The 20,474-nt window shown below is 43.9% G+C and overlaps 1 protein-coding gene across 2 annotated transcripts in view; it reads right to left on the bottom strand.

Moving 5' to 3' along the window:
* Positions 1-4,512: 4,512 nt before the first annotated feature.
* The window catches only part of LOC145983309 (larval cuticle protein A2B-like), a 54,781-nt gene continuing 38,819 nt past the window's right edge, over positions 4,513-20,474 (bottom strand). For both annotated transcript variants that reach the window (XM_083116454.1, XM_083116452.1), the window contains exon 3: positions 4,513-7,224. In XM_083116454.1, coding sequence (XP_082972580.1) covers positions 6,947-7,224 — 278 coding nt within the window. In that variant the 3' untranslated portion in view covers positions 4,513-6,946. The remainder of the gene's footprint in view (positions 7,225-20,474) is intronic.

Genomic DNA, 20,474 nt, shown 5'->3' with positions numbered 1-20,474 from the left:
AAGGACAAGAGCGAAAAAGGACAAAAGAAGGAAGAGGAATGAAGAAAGAAAGGAAAGAGAGAGAGAGATAAAGAGTCCAACCACTTTCCAGATGAAAGGAAATGTTTAGCTAAATCGCCTGTCAGGTGAAATTACAGTTGACAAGGGAAGGCCACCTGCTGGAATGTTCCAGAAACAACTTTCTAATAATCTTGTGTCTGGAGGGGAGTGATTTCTGTGTATATATCTTCCTGTTTTGTACCTTGTTTCATTTGTACTTGGTACAGAGTCTGAAGAAGACCTTGCTAGAAGGTTGAAACGTTACGTTTAGTTTATGTTTTAAAATGAAATAAATTTCTGCCTTGGTCAGCATATTGAGTTACGAAGAAGCGTAAAGTGTTTTCTCTGACCTGAATTCAGATTAAGGGTAAACATTTCGGTTTTAGAGAACTTCGGATATGTAGTGAACCAATTACGTTATGAGAGGAGTTCACTGTATTTCTCTTTTCATTGAGTAGCGCCTAGCTGTTTTATCTAGCATTTTATGTAATAGTCACAATTAGAGCAAACTATTCGTGATTGCTACGGACCTCGATTTTTAAGTTGTTGTTTTTTCAAAGAGTGGTGTTATTTTTTCGAATATTTGGTTTTTATTTTAGCGACATTTTCTGCCAAACATACCTAAATTTAATCCTCCATTGGGCCCTTAAACTATTATTTTAATTTGTAGGTTACATGTTCTTGGTCTACACATGCACGTGACAGTTTCAAATGTTAGAATATACTTTCTCGCACGGCAAATACCGTTACCGATGTTATGGTGTTCGTGTGACGGTATGTGCACACTCGATCTCCGCCAAAACCACGCCACTTTACTCGGTAATGCAAAACTTTTCGATAGAAGGTGAGTAATCGTGTGAAATTCCCATCTACACGTGGTTTCATGTAACTGTCGGAATTATTCCATGTATAATACATCACAGTTCTGGGGAGGGGGTACAATTTTGGAAATCTTGCGCATTATAATGCACAAATATGGTAATTTTATTTGTTGGATTTTTGCGATATTTTTTGTTTTTCAAGCACAAAATGTGTTGAAATTTGCGAAAAGGCCACAATTCGCATTTTAAGCCAGATTTGCTATTTCGACTACATAAAAATGTATCTTGAATGTGTCATTTCACATACATAAATACTTTTAAGCAACGATTAATATTTCGCGTTTGCCAAAAATTCGAGGCCCCTAATATCGCAGCTCAAACCTGGCAACCTCAAAATCACCATTGGGTAGGGAGAAACCAGCGGATGCGGAAGGATCAAAGGATAGGCTTTGGCTTGGGATAAAGCGTACGATGCAGGATACTTTTTTTGGCAATAGATACAATTTTCTATCATCTCCAGGGAAGAAAGGTTAAAAGTCTAGCCTCCCGCACCGCACTGCGCTGATTTCCCCCCATGCCCCCCTTCCTCCCCGACGCAACCGCATCCACCCCCCCCCCCCGCCCTTCCGTCCCTTCAGGTCCCATTGGACTACTCACTTTAGACGCACAGTTTGCGTTTGCTGTGCGGTCCCCTCTTCCCATGTCAGTGATGCCAACCTTATTTTCTGTACAATTCCCTCCAAGAAGATGAAAATTTCCCATTCCTTACAAAACAATTTCTTATCTTAAAAATTCTCTGGGTGGGGATTTTTGCGACGATGTTTCTACATTGATAAAGTTACTCTAGGTTGATTATTTTTGGTTTATTTTGCTTCGTTTTTCTGCCACTTTTGATTAATCGCGACGATGAGGGATGAGATGATGAAATTGATGAAGGGACATTCACAAATGACACCTATGCGTAGCCCAGCTGCTCTGGAGTTCAGCAGCCTCTAATCAATTGGTACTTGGGAGGCAACCCTGGATGATTTTGTGCCAAGCTTCCAGCGTAGCCGGGATGGAGAATGTGTGGAGCCTTACATCCACACCTGAGTCTGCTTTGGTTTATTTTACTTCGCTTTTCTTCCGCTGTTGGCTAATCTCGAAGATTAATGAGTGATGATATGATGAAATTGATGAAGGGACACTCACAGAGAACATCCATGTCCAGACCAGGATTCGAACCCGGGCCCCCTGTCGTCCTAGCGCGCTGTGCTCACGGAGGTTGGCCACACACATTCTTACATGTGTTCATAGGACGATGCAATGTATGGGAAAAGGTTAACACTGTACATTTTTCTCATTAAAATTTCCCTTTGCTAAGATAAATCCCCATTCGCAAGAACGAAATTAACCCTCCCCTAAGAAAAAATTCACGTCTCTGTGGGATTTTTTTCAATCTTAATGAAAACTTCCCCTTCATACTTACTAACGTAAAACACTTCAGCAAAAGTTTCAGTGAAGAACCTCCACACACATGTTAATAAAATCCCTTTTTTCCCTCTGAGAGAAAAAATTTCCCTCGATCCACCATCACTGTCCCCTCTCCCCCTTTCCAGCTCGTACTCCACAGCCCGGCGGCCGTAGATCAGAGAATTCTGCATTAGGGCAAAACCCGTCGCTTTTGGGAGGAGAGAGGGAGAGAGCACACTGTTGCCAAACTTACCGTCTGACTCCTGCGGGATGCTGAGACAGATCTTCCACCCCAGACTCCAGCTCCGGGATTTGGCATCTTTCGAAGACCGGATATCCGAATTTTGTGGAGCTGGGAAGAAGATTGCTGAGACGCGAAGTGATTTTTCTTAGCTGAAATAATTTCTTGCCATACAGAAACACTGACTCTTCAGTAGAGAAATTGGCTAATAGATGTCAGTGTGGATATTATGATAAGCGATTTGGTAAGGCTGGAAGATTAGGCATACTTATTATCAGGGACCGGATATGGAATTACATGATTTTTTTCTGTTCATGTTCTGTTAATATTGTCAGTTAAAGTCAGTGAAATGACGTTTCATGCTTAAATAGAGCCTAACAGCCTACATTTTAAAGCACATATATTTTAGGTAAAGTTATCGATAATTTTACAGATCCGATATCCATAAATGTATTTTAATATGGTGTGATATTCTGCCACTTTTAAAGTAATTGTTATGGATATAGACATCCATGCCCTACTCCCGGGTTCGAATCCAGGCCTAGATATCGTTGTTCTTTCTGAGTGTCCATTCATTAAATCGTATCATCAGCCATCCTTATCGTCGCGATTAGCTAAAAGTGGCAGAGAAGTTAATCTAAATAACAAAAATGAAGTTAAATCGAGATGTACATACTATACGCAACATACAGAGCATGTCGCTATACAAACGTTTGTAGGGAAAACAACTTTTCTTTGTAACGTTTTTCTGTTTGACATACGTATTGCTAGAAACACTAGAAAATTAGATTTTTTACTTGAATGAATGCAACCGTGTCGCACAAGTTCATAGTTGAAATAAATGAACTGAAACGAAATATTGTGTTCTTGTTATCTAACGTCGCTTTTCTGCAACTTTTGGCTAATAGCGACGATGAGGAATGATGAAATTGATGAATGAACTCTGACAAAAACCACCCATGTCCAGGTCGGGGTTCGAACACGAGACCCCTGGCGAGCTATCTATAGATTATATCCACTTTGCATGTCTGAACGTTGCATGGTAAAGTAATTTCGGTTAATTTAAAATTTTTAAGTATAATACATTCTAGTTTAACGAAATCTCGATAAATGGGACTTTCCTTACACATCAACCAATCCTTCCCACCACAACCCCCAGCGAACCATGAAGTACATAAACAAAATATCTTATAACCCAAATACACATTTTTGCACGGTATTTTGGGGCATATTAATTGTGGATACATTCAGGAAAATATCCCTACTTCCACCCCCACCACCCTGCCACATGACTATTTTTGCTGGCCTTTCACAGTATGAATAAGAAATGGATTTGCTGCTTCATCCTTATGTCTTCAAGAGAGATGCTTACATTTGAACACCAGGTAAAGGACAAATTTATTTTGAATTATTTCCGCAACATCTCTTTCTCATGTTGTCGTATTATAATTTGGGTTTAACATACATGCTAGATAATTCTATTAAAATCATTGTTAATGTAACTCTAGTACGGTACCAGCTTACCTGAGACTATTTAAAACACGTTTCCTGTGGTGCAGACTAGCCAGCACAACTTTAGTGTTCTCCGGGTTGCATAACATTCTGTCAACTACGCAAAGGCGGGAAAATATCCGGAGTCTGCTGATCAGAAAGTCAGTCCAATGTAACGAAAGTGGGACAAAAAGTGAAATAACTGGTAGACACAAAAGGTGATTGAAGAAGGAGTTCGTGGCCTTCATCGTAGCTACTACCCCATACGTGAAGATCTTCAGAGAATCTCTCAGAAATGTGAAACAAGCATATTGTACGTAGCACTAATGAAGCGAGTAGACGCACTCAAGACTCCAGAAGAGATTTAATGACAACGGAATATTCAAAACGAAAAAAAGAGATTTGACTTTGTTACTTTTATTATAACGAACTCTTTGTGTGTGTGCATATATATATATATATGCACGTACAATCATGACAACTTAGTACTGTATTACAAGGTAACAATATTTGACATTCCTTGTAATACGCATTTCAGGTACCATTTTATAATATAAAAGTTTCACAACTTGATGAAAAACTGATACAATATGAAGATTCAAATCCTTATTTAATAATAAAAATTAAATTATACTAGCTTGAATATTGACATAAAAATCAACATACACACACCACGAATATTTTCCTTGGAAGAATGTGTGATATATAAAGTTTGTTCTTTAAATAAACTTCGGAAGAAACAATGTTGAAAGACAAAAATACATTTACACACAATGTCATGATTAATGTAATATAGCTGCGTGGCAAGATAAAATCAAATCTTCTAGCTGTATCAAAAAATATCAATCAAGCCTCTAATAATGTCCTCACATTGCAATAATAACATTTCAATAATACTTATGTACAATTGATGGCAATCGCATTTAAATTATGACAACAATGAACAAATATTGAGGTATGAAAACTTATTTGAGCCGTTTTTAAAAAGAGAACAATTCAAAACACTTCACTTGCCTTGAAACTACAACCTTGGTGACAATGAAGTTCGACCAGAAAGGAATACGTGATTAAATGCACAGAGGCATAGGCGGTGGAATGGGTGACCCGCAGAAGTGACGCATGTGTGTAAGAGGAGGCGTGTGAGCAGGCAAGAATCGTGATCCCAGCATGTTGCACCCAAGGTCACGTAAAGAACGAAAACAGGGTATACGCGTGACATTGAACTTCGACCAGGCACCAGACCCATACGGTAAATTCCAGATAGTGGCGCATTCGATGGAAGCATGACGTCACGGACACGATAACGGAGTCCGCCGTATATAAGCGCGTGCTGTGCACCGAGGAACCCCAGTGCATCATCACCATGGCCAGGGGCAAACCTATTGACAACACCGTGAGGAGAAGAGTGGTGGAGTTGCAACGGGATGGACTCAGTGAACGGTAAATAGGGCGCCAACTGAACTTACCCAAGTCAACCGTCCACTGCATCATCAAACACCACCAAAATACGGGTACTACAGAGCCAGGTAAGGCCCCCGGTCGAAAACGCCTGCTGAGCGTGCGTGACCTACGGATATTTAGGCGCTATATCCAGACCAACAATCATGTTTCTGTGGCCGAATTACGACTGTGGACTCGAGAACGCTTTCACATTGAAGTGCCAACCAGAACCATTCGCCGTTACCTACAGCGATGCGGTTACCGAGTGTACAAGGAGAAACGTAAACCCTTCCTTTCCATGTTGAACAAAGGCAATCGACTACGGTGGGCACGAATGTACCGGGGATGGACATTTCGGCAGTGGAACAGGGTTTTGTGGACGGACGAAACCATTTTCAATGTTGTGTACGGGAAAATACGGAAAACAGTCATTTGTCGGAAGGAGGAACAGAATGAAGCAAAATGTTATGCACGTCGGGTACAGAAACCTGCGTCAGTGATGGTATGGGGATGCATGACGGCATCTGGGGTTGGCCCACTACACGTCTGTGAGGGCATTGTGAATGCACACGCCTATACACGCATACTGGAGCGGCATCTTCCCACAGTGCGAAGGCACCTGTTCCACAGGCGGCGTCTCATCTTTCAACACGACAATGCCAGGCCTCATACAGCGCGGCTGACAAGAGAATGGTTGACTCGCCATCACGTGCGAACTCTGCCATGGCCACCATCGAGTCCCGACCTCTCGCCCATTGAGAATGTGTGGCGTGTTCTTAAGCGACGTGTGCAACAGAGGGGACCCACGACAGTGGATGCTCTTATCGCCTGCCTGCAGGAGGAATGGCACCGCATCGATGTGGAATACCTTGAACGACTCGTCCGCAGCATGCCCCGACGCATTGCCACAGTTATTCGCCGACGGGGCGGCGTCACACCATGGTAAACAGGATCCCCTCTAACAGTGGTCGAACTTCAATGTCACGTGTAGATGGACGAAAATGTTTTATTTTGTGTGGACACCATACATTGCTGTGTTGCAGCGGAAATTTATGTTTTCCTTTGTTCCATGTAGCCTGCTGAATAAAATATGTTCAGCATATGCATGTGTTCTCCTTCTTTCACAACGCACTCCTATATTTGTGACTGGTCGAACTTCATTGTCACTAAGGTTGTAATACTATTACAAAATAATAATAATACGAAACTTGTAATAACATTTCTAGTAATCCCCAATCAATAGTAACATAAATTAAAACTAATTTGTGTTGGTTTTACTGAAATATAATTTTGCTACAATGAAGTTTAACAGAATAATCACACGTTAATTTCAAGATTTCTAATCATTTTTTGCCAAGTGTTTTGAATTGATTCTACAATAACAATACTAAATATTTAGTATGATTTTGATCACTAACACTAATCTTTGTAACGTTATTCTCGAAAGTTCTTGCTTCGATTATTACCGTCCCGCCACCAATACAAGTCGGCCATCTTGAGAATTCCCAGGATTCAAAGCGGCACGTTTCTTCGCCAGTGCTGCCCTCTCTCTTGCGATCTGCGCATGCTCAGCTGTGATTTTCTGCTTCAAGGTCAAATGAAGGAGCTTAGCTGCGGCCACCGCTGGAGTGTCGGACACTGGCGGAGGGAAGTTGGACAATTTGGGGTGGAAGCCATATTTGTCAGCCACATACTCCACAGTTCTTATTTGATGACGTGGATCTATGTATGAATATACTCCTGCAAAGATGAACAGGACACCTTATTAAAAGACAACAGTTGAACAGTCAAACTTTATGAAAAACCTTAACTTTTAGTAGAAACATTTTCTAATCATGGCCGCATGTATGGGGAGGATTTAACGGGTCCAAACCCCTGACATTGGTCTAATAAACATCTTGCATTAATTACATAATCAAAATCAACAATTATTTATTTCATTATATTACTTGGAAGAATTTAGAAGAAATTATGGTTATTTATAATGGATGGTCACATATTTTTCAATATTCTTCAAAAATATACACTGCAGTTAGCAATAATAAACTGTATGTAGTCTCAAAAAGTGAAAATTCAGACATATTTTGATATATTTTTTTCAGTACTTGAATGCACTCCTGCAGTAAACATAATTAATGATAATAATGCTATTGTTAAGAGATGCACATTGATACATACACACAACGAGATTGCTTAAAAGAAACATATTTTTGATTAATTGTAAACCGTTTAATGTTTTCAAATATAGGCTCCCGGGTTCGAATCCTGGCCTGGGCATGGGTGATCTTTGTAATTGTCCCTTCATCGATTTCATCACATCATCACTCATCCACATCTTCGCGATTAACCAAAAGTGGTAGCAAAACAACCTAATTCTGTCAATCAAATATCATCACTAACATCAAGCAATACTCATTACCAGTAGCGGAGATCGGGGGGGAGGTGAGTTTACTTACTCTTGGTAGACAAACCTTAGCATTAAAATGCTACAGTGCATTGGACAAAAACTGGCAAGAACAGAGGCGCAACTGCTCTTCCCTCCCTAATCGCCATCAATGCTCATTAGTAGGGACATTGAATTTTCGCGATGCGCGAAATCGCGAAATGCAAAAAAAAGATTCAATTTTGAATATTCTGCACGTAACTACACCCCCAATGATGAAATATGCATGAGTTTTATTCGCGAAGTAATGCGAAATGTATGATTTTCCACGAAATGAACGCTTTTTCGCGAAATAACCGTGAAATATCATCAAATTAAGTAGAAAACACGCAAAAACCGGCAATCGAGGTTGTGCGCGCAAATTGTCGATTTGTAACGAAACGTTTGCCTAAAGTTTCCTACTACTTGCAGCTGAAGAACGTTTTATCTTCGATCACATCAGGAAGACGCTGCAAATTGGGATTTCCCATGCACATAATCTCAGTTCGAAAACTTCGCTCCCTGTCAAGCTGCATTCCTTTCTTCCCCCGAATGTCTACTCAACTTCCAGTTTCATTGAACTTGCTAGCTGTAGCAGCGATAAGATTAGTCTGTTCCCGCACATCAAGGGAAAGAATGGTGTCATTTGTGTTCAGTCATGAATGAATTTTGTTTATCATCATGTGATTTTTAACATGTGTTTGTGTATGTGCAGAAGTGAGTAGGGGCAAATAGAGAGTTCTGAATCATCATTTAGGGCTCGGTGGGGCAGAGCACAGTTTGGTTGCACATATTCACTTTCCCGGCACACAAGTACGACAGTGTCTTTGAAAATGTTGTAGTACAAGTGGCCCGGTACTGAATTTTCATTTGGGGCTCGTGGGGCTCGTCGTAGCCTTTTATGATGTATATTTTGAGGGGCACAGAGTTGGCGACACTGTGGGTTTTTACTGTAGCCTTTTATGAGGGGGGTTTATTGCTTTTTTGTTTACATCTGGTAACACTGCCGTAGTTTGACAGTGTTGTTAACCTACTGGGTTTTTTCACTGAGGCTCGAATCATCATGTGGGGCTCATCGTAGCCTTTTATGATGTATATTTTGAGGGGCACAGAGTTGGCGACCTGTGGGTTTTTACTGTAGCCTTTTATGAGGGGGGTCTATTGCCTTTTTTTTATATTTGGCAACTCTATTGGATGTTCCTTTTTTGAGGCTTGGGTTTTGCCAACCCATCCGAAGAAAATTCCACTATATGATCTTTCACTGGCTAAGCTAACCTACAAATAGGAATTGGTAACACCGACGAGTCTTGAATTATTATTTGAGGCTCGTCGGTGTTGCCTACCCACTCTACAAAAATTCTACTATATGATATTTTGAAACTTTTGAATGCAACTTATCGTAATTTTCCAACTGTGGGACCAAATGTTTATATATCGTGACTTTTGTAAACCTCTTTCGGGAACAATGTGTCGCACACACACACGTGCGCGCGCGTGCCTGTATTGTGACGCAAGCAAACAAAAAAAAACTTTGCGTGTCATTACAAAAAAAACTTTGACCGTATTCTTAAATAACTAACAAAGACAATGAATCTTTTTGGCTTCCGCAAACAGATCAACATGGAGACTGCACCACCAAATTCCAATAACCTCTTACCTTCCGTATTATCTAAACTCAATGGTTTACTGATTGTTCATCTCAACAGCATTTGGACGAAACTGAATGACGATGTGGGCAAGATGTTTTATGTTTTTAATAACAATTTACATTTCTACGAAATTCCGATCGACGGGAAACTTCAAATCACCGTGAATCCGGAAAACGCAGGCGAAATCAAAATTTCTACCGGCAAGAATATTTTTCGAATCAAGCACGACAAGATGCTTTCTAACATTACGTACGATGTTTCTGCAGGAGATTATCTTTACATGGAACTTCTCGGAGATTACGACAAACTCATTCCTCTTTTTGTAGAATTACGAATCGTCTATCCTATTATAAATAACCGTTAACCAAAAATGCCTAACGACATTTTCGGCAACACCAAGCGTGTAGACCACGCAGAAGAGATTCTCATGTTGGACATTCGAGTTAAGAAGTTGAGGACCGATTTGATTGCTTTGCAGGAGACCTTAAACAAAAGTTTAGAGTCGGAAATCGCTACGCTCCAAACGCAATGTCTCGACCCCATTCTGAAAATCGATTCCGAACTGAAAACGCTCATAAAAAATTATGTCGACGTACCTTCTTACGACAGCGTTCAAAATATACAGTTGAGCGTGGATTCGCTTCAAAATGATTTGGCCAAATTACAGCAATTTCAATCGAAAAATGAAGATTTGGAAAAATTGAAACTCGAAATCGAAGAACGAACTTCCGCAATAGAAAAGAATTTCTCTGAACTTCAAACCGTCGTGAACGATATAGACGCAGAACGCTTGCATGTCGTTGTTTCCAAATTACAAGAAGAATTCACCAGCACGTTGGAAGAAATTAAATCCAAGTTGCAGACTTTGGAAGATACAATGACGAACCTACCATCGTCGGACGAACTGCAGGTCATCGGTAAAAGCGTCGCGAACATAAAAATTCAATTGGAGGCCTATCAAGATTTCGAACACATTCAAACCACCATCGCCACGCTTCAGGCGTCCTTGGAATTGATCAACGAAGAAATTAAAAATATTCACGCTGAAGCGAGAGCGTTGACGAGCATTCAAGACACGTTAAGCACGGTTCAGCAGAAGATCGAATATTTAGAAAATTTAAACGTCGAAACGAATCTCGCTCATTTTCATCACGTACTCGACAACATACAGGGTGACTTGGAATCGTTACGGACGAGCGTGCCTTCGAGCGAAGATTTGGAAAAATTGAAAACGGCGGTGACGGCACTATCCGATTCGAACGACATCAAAAGTTCATTGAGCGATCTCGAGAGTAGGGTGGCCAATCTCCCCACCTCCAAAGAATTGCACGCTTTGAAAAGAAACATATCTCGAATGCTGAAACGACTAGAAACGGAAACGGCGAACGTGGAACAGATTCGAGACGAAATTAGTTCGCTGGTGTCGACGCTGCCCACTTCCCAGAGCGTCGCCGACCTTCACACGCAGTTTACAGAGATGCGAAGGATCGTGAACGATCTTACCGAGAAGAGCTCGAAATTGAATCAAGTCGAGAACCTTCAGAACATCGTCGTCAACATCAGAGATCAAGTCGGAGTGCTGGAATCCACGCAGGAATCGACGCTGGCCTCTTTCGGTGCCAAGTTGCAAGAACTCAACGAAAACTACAAGCAGTTGAACGTGGAAGTGAAAATCAAACCGTCGTTTTCTGCCGTAACGGATGCCATAATCGAGCATTTGCTGCCCATCGAAAATAAACTCGGACAAGTTCACAGTAATCTGCTCGGCGTCGACACTAAATTCGCCAAATTGTTCACCTTGCAAGCCATCGAAATCAACAGCATTCCCAATCAACAAAGAATCTCCACGTTTGTCGAAGGTAACAAACTGTACATGTTGCATCCTTATCATCCGTACTACAAGTTTCTCCTCGATGGCACGATTCAGATAAACGAATTTTCGTACTGGTCTCACGGTAGAAAAGCTAGCGTTCCCACCATGACTTTGATATCGAATCGTGGTGTCCAGAAAGCAGGAAACATTCCTCTGGCACGTTGGAACGAAACGCGCAACATATATGAAATACACGAAGACGAAGATCTCACCGTTTTCGACGTGAGTGCCGGCGATAAGCTGATCATTCAAAACACGAGCGAAGTACCACCCTCTTTGAATCCCATCACGCTTGTGCTTCTCTTGAAACGTAATCTCTAAAAAAATGTCTAGGCAAGCCATCGTCGAAGAATTGCATAAACCTGCACGCCGTAACTACGAACGTTTGGCTGTGGTAACCAAGGGCATCGACGACCTCTGGCAAAGTGACCTCGTGGAGATGAGTAGCGGCAATTTGAAAAACGTACATAAATTGAACAAGGGCAACAAGTACCTCCTCACCGTCATAGACACATTTTCGAAATTCGCATGGGCTCTACCTTTGAAGGCGAAAACGGGAACATGCGTCACGGAAGCATTCAAATTAATTTTTCGCGAAAGCGGTGGCAGACGACCACGGTTTCTGCAAACGGACAAGGGGAAGGAATTTTACAACGCCGTATTCCAAAAGTTTATTCAAAAACACAAGATTCGACATTATTCGACCTTCAGTCACATCAAAGCCAGCATCGTGGAAAGATTCAATCGAACCTTGAAAACACACATGTGGAAACGATTCACGCTTCGGGGAAATTACAAATGGGTCGACATCCTGCCGGAACTCGTCGACACCTATAATTATACGGTACACAGAACGATAGGCATGAAGCCAGCCGACGTTACGAAATCTGACGAGCAGCGTTTAATTTCTACAGTTTACTGTCCAAAGTACACACCCACGACAAAAAAAGCTAAATACAAAATTGGAGACCGGGTGAGGATCAGCAAATTCAAACGCACCTTCGAGAAGGGATTCACAAAAAATTGGAGCACGGAACTTTTTACGGTGGTTCTAGTTTTACCCGGAAACCGAGACACGTATATAATAAAAGATAGTAGCGGCGAGATTTTGAAAGGAAGATTTTACGAAGAGGAACTCTCTAAAACGAAACACCCCGACACGTACCTCATCGAGAAAGTATTGCGTAGGAAAGGTGACAAACTGTTTGTCAAATGGCTGGGACTTCCGGAAAAGAGTTGGATCGACGCGAACGAAGTGATCTTGTGAGTACGTGGAACGTGGTGAAGCGTCTACCGGATCCGGAAAGTCAAACGAGAAAAAAAAAGAACGGCGAGTTGCTTCCCGACAGCATCCGCTGTCTGATCGTAGGTCCTTCGGGGTGTGGGAAAACGACACTGCTCGTGGACAATTTTCTCCTCGCACCGAATTGGTTAGATTGGAAGAACAGGCACCTGTACGTGTTCTCGAAAAGTTTGGAGCAATCCAAATACCAGCAACTGATGAAACTGTACGATGGTCTGGACATTGCAACGTTCGCCTCGGAAATAAAACCACTCGACGATTGTCGTGAAAATTCAGTCGTTGTGTTCGACGACGCCATCCTGGAAAATCAAAATGAAATTCGCAACTTTTTCACGCAAGGTCGTCACAAAGAAATGGATTGCTTCTACCTAGCTCAAACGTTTTCCAAAATTCCAAAACAGTTAGTGCGCGACAACGCTAATTTCATATGTTTGTTTCGTCAAGATCACACCAACCTCAAGCACGCGTACGATGACTACGTAGGCGGAGACATGAACTACAATCAATTTTCGGAACGCTGCTGCTCTACTTGCTGGAACGGTGACGATTTCGGATTCGCGACGATCGACATGACGAGGAAACCCAACGACGGAAAATACAGAAACAAAATCAACGACTTTCTAAACGTTGCAACGTTGTGAGAAACGACGTGTATAAATAACGTCATGACGAAACGAAAAATCGAAGACGAAAATCTCAAGCTTCGCGATTACCTCGCGAAACGCTTCAAAGGTTGGAAATCCGAGAATCGCGCAACATATTCGGATTCTACGAAGAGAAGAAACGTCAGGATTAACCTGTGATCGATGCCATCAGCAGTCTAGGTAAAGAAATTAAAAGTGTCACGGAACAAAATAAAAATTTGATCAACGAACTCGTACCGCTCGCAGCTAAAAGTTACGCCGTACCCACACCCATTTCGAGCATTCCTTCGACGCCGTTCGAACTGAAGGATGCACCGGCACGACGTCGTGCCATAGGCAGCACATCTTCGGATAAAATCGAGTTGGGACCTTTGGCACGAGACTACCTGAGCACGGGGAAATTCGACAAGGATGAAGTGTTCGGATTGTATCCTAGCATGGAAACCAGCGAAGGCGGCGGTGTGGTGTGGAAGATTGGGAAATCGAAGGTGACCTTCGAAGGCAACGATATTAAAGTCAATTTAGGCGACAAGGATAGTTGGAACAGGTATCCGGGTACGGTGGGACTGTGGGAACTCGTCGCCAAAAAGCAGCCGAAAGATTACACCGACGAAGATTACCAAAGTTACAAGGAAATTCTGATCATGACGGATGCCTTGTACCAGAACAACGACGCCTCGCAGAATAGGGTGAAATCGAGCAGCGGCGAGAAGTACAGGAATCTCATCAAACCGATTTGGAACCAGGTCAAAACAGGCAGCGGCGTCAAACGCTACAACACGTTACCCAAAGAATTCGTTTGGGTGGACGACGTTAGGAAACTCGTGGACCGATTGTTGGTGATAGCCGGCGAAGAGAATGCAGGCAACCGTAATTTCTACAACGAGAAGGTTGGCATCGTGGACATGATCAGCACGAAACTTTCCAACTTCATCGTGAACGACGACAAGGGCATAGGTTACCTGATCAAAATCATCAACACGCTGCCTCCGAAATTCTGGAACGTGGCCGAAGGAAAAGGACTCGTGAACGACATCATCAACAAGTTACCTTTCGAGATGCATCTACCTGGCTACCAGTACTGCGGACCGGGTACCAAACTCGAGAAAAGATTGGAGAGAGGAGACAAGGGTGTGAATCCGTTGGACGCCGCATGCAAAGATCACGACATCGCCTACAACACCACGCAGACGGATCTGGACGCACGTCACGAAGCAGACAAAAAATTGGAACATGCAGCTTTCGAAAGGTTCGTGAGCAGAGACGCATCGCTGGGTGAACGGGTCGCCGCACTGGGTACCACCATCGCCATGAACACGAAACAAAAATTGGGGTGGGGTATATAAATAACATACCGTAAAAAAACTACACAAGAAAAAATCTCAGAATATATATATAAATAACATACCGTGAAAATAACACATAGAGCATCAACATGAAGCCCAAGGGTGTCGTGTACCAGATACCATACTCCAATCTTAAAAATCTAGGTGCCCTCGATGGGTTACTCACCAAGAAACAACGCGAGAAGAAACGTTCTTGCTTGTTGAAAGGACACGGAATGAAATTGCTGCTCAGCACACCTCAATTGAGACGCTTGCAGCGTTCGCGGAAACAGCAAAAGATCGGAGGTTTCATATTCAGCATCCCGGCCATCCTAGCAGCATTGGGGGCCGTTGGAAGTTTGGCCGGCGGAAGTGCCGCCATCGCGAAAACCGTCATCGACTCGAAGAAGAACAAGGCCGAGTTGGAAGAACAGAAACGTCACAACCTGGCCATGGAGAAGAAAGGGGGCAAGGGCGTGATGAGAAAGTTTAAAAAAAAGAAACAGCAGCACTCACCAACCGAGACATTGAATCTCTGATCGAACCGTTACGAATCAAACACTTCAGAGGAGTTTTCATGTCCGACTCGTTACCTTCAACCGTCAAAAGAAGAGAATGTGGAGTAGTCAACTTGGACGGTCAAAAAAATCCAGGCACGCATTGGATATGTTACCACAAAAATGATGATAAAGCATTCGTTTTCGATTCTTTCGGAGGTGTTCCACCTACAAATTTAGTCCATTACCTGAAAACGAACAAAACCTCTATATACTACAACGACGAACGCATTCAAGATTTCGGAGACGTGAACTGCGGTCATCTCTGCCTCTCCGTGCTCGCGTTTCTCTCTAAAATAAATAACCCTACGATCGAGGATTTCCAGATAGCATTGTGGAACCTCAAACAGCATCACTAGGATGGGCGTGTTCCATCTCACGAGCGAATCTTCGATCTTGAAACTCACGCTGCACGACGACATCGTCTATCCTAAATCCGTGGCTTTGCGTGCATTCTACAGCATGTACCTCATACCTAACGTCACGCATCACAACAACAAAATTAGCGTCGGAAGCGAACACATCGTCGTCGCGCCAGGCCAATACAATCTTTCCACTTTGCAAGCTCAGTTACCCAAAGGCACGTACCTTTCTCAAAATTCGGTCACTCACAGAGTGGAAATCCTATCCGCGACGGAGACCGTGGACCTGGGCACCATGGGAGAACTTTTAGGTTTCGAGAACGACACCAAACTCGAAGCTGGCATCAAGCACGTAGCAACCAACATTCCTAAATACTTGGCCATCGAGACTCTGAACGTGCACTGCAACGTGGCCGAAGGCATGATCACGAAATCTTCGGACGGATTAGGAAGTCACAAGCAGACGGGAATCATAGCCACTTTCAAACCAAGTTCCGAGTTTATGGAACCGATCATCTACACGCCCTCTTCGCCGATCTATTTTCCAGTATGTCGCAACCGCATAGACGACATAGAGTTGGTGGTGACGAACGAGAAAGGAGACGTGGTGGATTTCGCAGGTGCCACTACGACGGCCATCGTGGAGATCAACGTATAATAAATAACCATACATGTAAAATGGAGCAAATCGAAAGTTACGAATTGTAATCTTTCCCTCCCAACCGTCGCACGTTCGCCAATCTGAACGAAGCGAACAGGGAGATCGAATACGACGTGGACGTAGGCGACGGGTTCATTCATCCTCACAGAGCGGACCTCTACCTTCAATTCGACGTGGTGAAGAAGTAAAGCGGAGACGCGTTTCCCGCAGCAGCAAACTTGATACTCGTGGACAACTTCGTGCCTCACCTGTTCTCGCAGGTGGAGGTGAGGAAACACAACACCGTCATCGACAGAATAGATTATCCAGGCATCACGTCGACGGCAGTGGGAACGTTGAAATTATCCAAAACGGACGCAGCGTACTACCAGGCCGGGGGATTCGAAGCCGGAACCAAAATATCGACGAAAAGTCACACGGTGCTCTTTCCCATGCGTCTGCTGCCTGGTTTCTTCTCGGACTACAAGGAGATCATGTGGAAGGGAGGACTGAGGATCACGTTTCGAAGAGCGGCCAACGACAACGACGCACTGATGCGATACGCTACTTTGGGTCCGGACGGCACCACGCCGATAGCCAACACTTTACCCGAAGCGGCGAAATGCGTCATCCGGAGCATGGAATTGAGAATGCCGGTGGTGGAATACGAAACGAACTACGCCCTCAAGTACAAAGCGGAGATCTTGAAAAGTCCGCAGGTGCCGATTCACTTTCACGGTTACCAGTGCGTGCAGAAGATGGCGTCGGGAAGTCACATGGAATTCGACGTGACGACGCAGTTCAACAACATACAGTTCGACATGCCAGATTTTGTCGTAGTGCTTTTTCAGACCGGACGCGATAACGATCAGGAAAAAGATTCCAGCAAGTTCGACGACTGCAAGATCAAGAACGTTTATCTGAAGAACGGTAGGAACGAAGTGTTCCCGCGCGAGAATTACAACCTCGACATGACCAAAGACGATTACCTCAAACTTTACGAAGCTTACACGGCTTACAAACGCGTGACCGAGGGAAGCGTGGACGTGTACTACGCGCCCAGCGAATTCAAAGCACGGAGACCCATGACCGTCATCAACACATCTAAGAGGAAGCAAGTGGTGGTCAACGATCGTACCAACATCAAGATTGTATGCGAGTTCCACGATGCCTTGCCTGCAGATACTCTGTGCAGTGTCATTCTTATTGCAGAGAAAACATTTGTGTATGACGTCAAGAATGAAAGAGTGACTGAACAGTTTTAAATAAATAAAAAAAAATAGCACACAATAAGAAATGTGGAATTTTATATATATAAGTACAAATTGCAATTAGCAGTTTCCAGAAGTTTAATTTTGCTGTGCCATGCATGCATGTAATCGAGGAAGTGGAAGTAAATTAAAATTGTTTTTTTTTTCGCATTGCCTATTACTTTTTGTTACACTCTGGGCAGGTCTTACTAGTTTGGAGGCGATAGTGGCCCCACGGAAGTGTATGGACCCCACATTCAAGAATACACCTCTTGTCGTCGTGTGCATCCAGAGCAACTTTCCTGACAATATTAGTTGTAAGCACATGATCGACGCTTTGGATACGATGCTCTTTTTGTAGAATGGGCGATTTTGTTCTGAGGCACTCGAGGTAATCCTCAAACTTGAGGTGCTCCCGAACCACTTGCCTGCTTACACCCTTTGCCTTTTTTGTTACAGAACCCTCAGCCCGGATCGCATAGGCTTTGGCACGAAGTCCAGCAAACTCCACAATCACATCCCCGTCTTTCTCGTCCTTGAGTTTGCCAGGTATTTTTTTGTTCCGGGGCAGAATTCCATTCCGGTTTAGCTGGGGATAGCCCGATGTGTCGAAGAGCTTGACAAGAGCTGGAACTTTGGCTATATCACCATACGCATCGGCCGTGCGAACATGGTACACCAAGCTGTCTGTGTCTGTGTAGAGGATCGAGATATTGTGGTTGTAGTGTGCACGTAGTATGCCGTAATATGTCTCGAACATGCACAACTTGCTCAGATCCAAAACTGCAGCTCCCACATAGATGGGCTTGTTGAGTAGCACCTTGCCCCGGTTCATGTGAATCAGAGACATCTGTTCGTTGTAAATTGTTCGAGACCTGAACAGCGGGCTTGCAACAAGTCGACGACACTGTGTTTTCTTCGTCACCAACCTCACATCAACGCGATTTCGCACATTCTCCATGGTCTTCCCAAATACCGCATTGTTGATTAATTTGAAAAAATCGCGATCAAGTTCCGAAGTGGCAGCAGTGCGATGGTTGGTGTTCAGTTCGATGTACGGCTTCAACCATGGAGACTGCCTGAACAAGAGCACGTGGTAAACTGCTTTGACCGAGACCCCTTGCTGCATTAACCACTGGAGGTTCCGGTAGTGTAGCACATAACGCTTTTTGGGCTCCAAGTCCATGACGAGCTTCGGTTGATCCGAGCCAGGTGGGCACTTCAATTCCGGAGCAGGCGAGAGGTCACAGAATGTATCCTGCAGCTTCTCGGGGAAGTCAAGGTCCACCTCGGCAAAAAACCCAAACTCGTCGCACTCTTTTTCGATGTCGTGGTATAAAGGATCAACCCACTTAAACTGTCCTGTTGGGAGTGGCTGCATCATGGAGTGCCCGTAAAGATTATTCACGTCAGTGTACATGATGTAGCTTGATGGTTGGGAGGGGTCGTAACCAGTGGCCATGTGGTGATTGTTGGCGTGTGCGAAGCGTTGCGACACTTGGACCATGCCGCCCCGGATAGCTCTCTCGATGAAAAGCATGATATCATTATCGGAGATAAGTGAAAGTTTAACTTTAGTCAGCAGGAGCATGGCCGACCATGCCAGTCCAGGAAGGCTGTAAAAATATACAGGGTCCAGGTTGTAAATGTTTATCGCAGTCGCCCGAAACGCCTGGAACACATCGGCAAGAAGCGTCACATCAAGCTTCAGGTATGCATCGTGGTAATCACCGAAAGTTCGGCAACCCAACTCGACCCACATAGACTGAGCATGCTTGTACTCCTCGTCGGTAATACCTGAACCTCTCAGCTGGCTGTAGAACTTATCCTGGGGAGGCAGCAACTCTTCTTCGAACTTGGAAGGGTCTGTGACGTATTCGTAGGGGTAGACCCCTTTACGCCTGATGAGTGCGACATCTAAGTTCGGGAAACTTGATGTAGTAATGGCTAGTTGGTCGTCTCTGAGCTTCCCAGCAAGAGCATCGAGGCTTGCCTGGAGGAACCTCAGAGAGTCGAGGAACCGAAGCTCGATGCTGTTGCTTGAGTTGGGGATCGGCACCCACTTGCTGATGCTAATATAACGCTCCTCGTTCTGTGCCAGGACATTGATTCTCGCATTGTCGTACCCTAGATGTGTAACCAAGTGATGGAAATCATATCCCGAGCCATTGTGAAAAAAGACCGGTATGAAGCGCGGGTCCCTGGCTCTCAAGTTACATCTGTTGCACCACGGGCCAATGTAGCTTCCGCTCCCATAATGGTCATGGTGGTGGACCTTTTTGTTATCGTCAGTGAAGACCGAGTTGCAAACAGGACAATTTAGAGCCATTTCGTGCTGATGCTTGTCTTCCGGAGACAGAGGCAGCATGGGCTTGGGGGCCAACAGCACCTTCCCTATCTTGATGGCTTCCTGTTGCATTCTCTCCAGGAAGTGTTTGACCGGGTCGGGACCGCGATACACATAGGGCTCGGAGGCAATATGTTGGTCTCGCCACACCACAACATAGGAGTAACTCGAGGCCTCGTGGATTTGGAAAGGAATGGTAGAGGATGTTTCGGGGTTGGGCTCGCAGTTAGACAGAGGTTGAAGAAAGGCCTCGAAGTCTGCTACAATATAGGCAGGATGCTTCACCATAGCACTGTGCATGCGAAAGCACTCTACTGCACCAGGTTCGGGCAGGATAATTCGTGCAGGCTTGTTGGTACCACAGTAGAACATGTGGCGAGCTAGCTTCTCAGCAGCAATGTTGGGACCTCGAGAGTGTTTGAATTTATAATGGTTTTGGTTGTCGAAAGTGGACAGGCACCTGCGACACACCACGATGTGACCATTATGTCTATTTTTCTGATTTGAAACAAGTCTGGAAAGAGAGCGAATAAGGGTGTAATGGTGATGGGTTTCGTCCTTGATGAGCAGGAGGTTGATTTCTCGTACCTCGTTGTTGTTGCCCACGTTGCTCACCCG

This window comes from Lepisma saccharinum, unplaced genomic scaffold (genome assembly GCF_977018435.1).
Source record: "Lepisma saccharinum unplaced genomic scaffold, izLepSacc3.1 HAP1_SCAFFOLD_767, whole genome shotgun sequence".
NCBI lineage: Eukaryota > Metazoa > Arthropoda > Insecta > Zygentoma > Lepismatidae > Lepisma > Lepisma saccharinum.
Note: the sequence above shows the minus strand (reverse complement) of the source record. Positions and strands in the feature narration are given on the sequence as shown.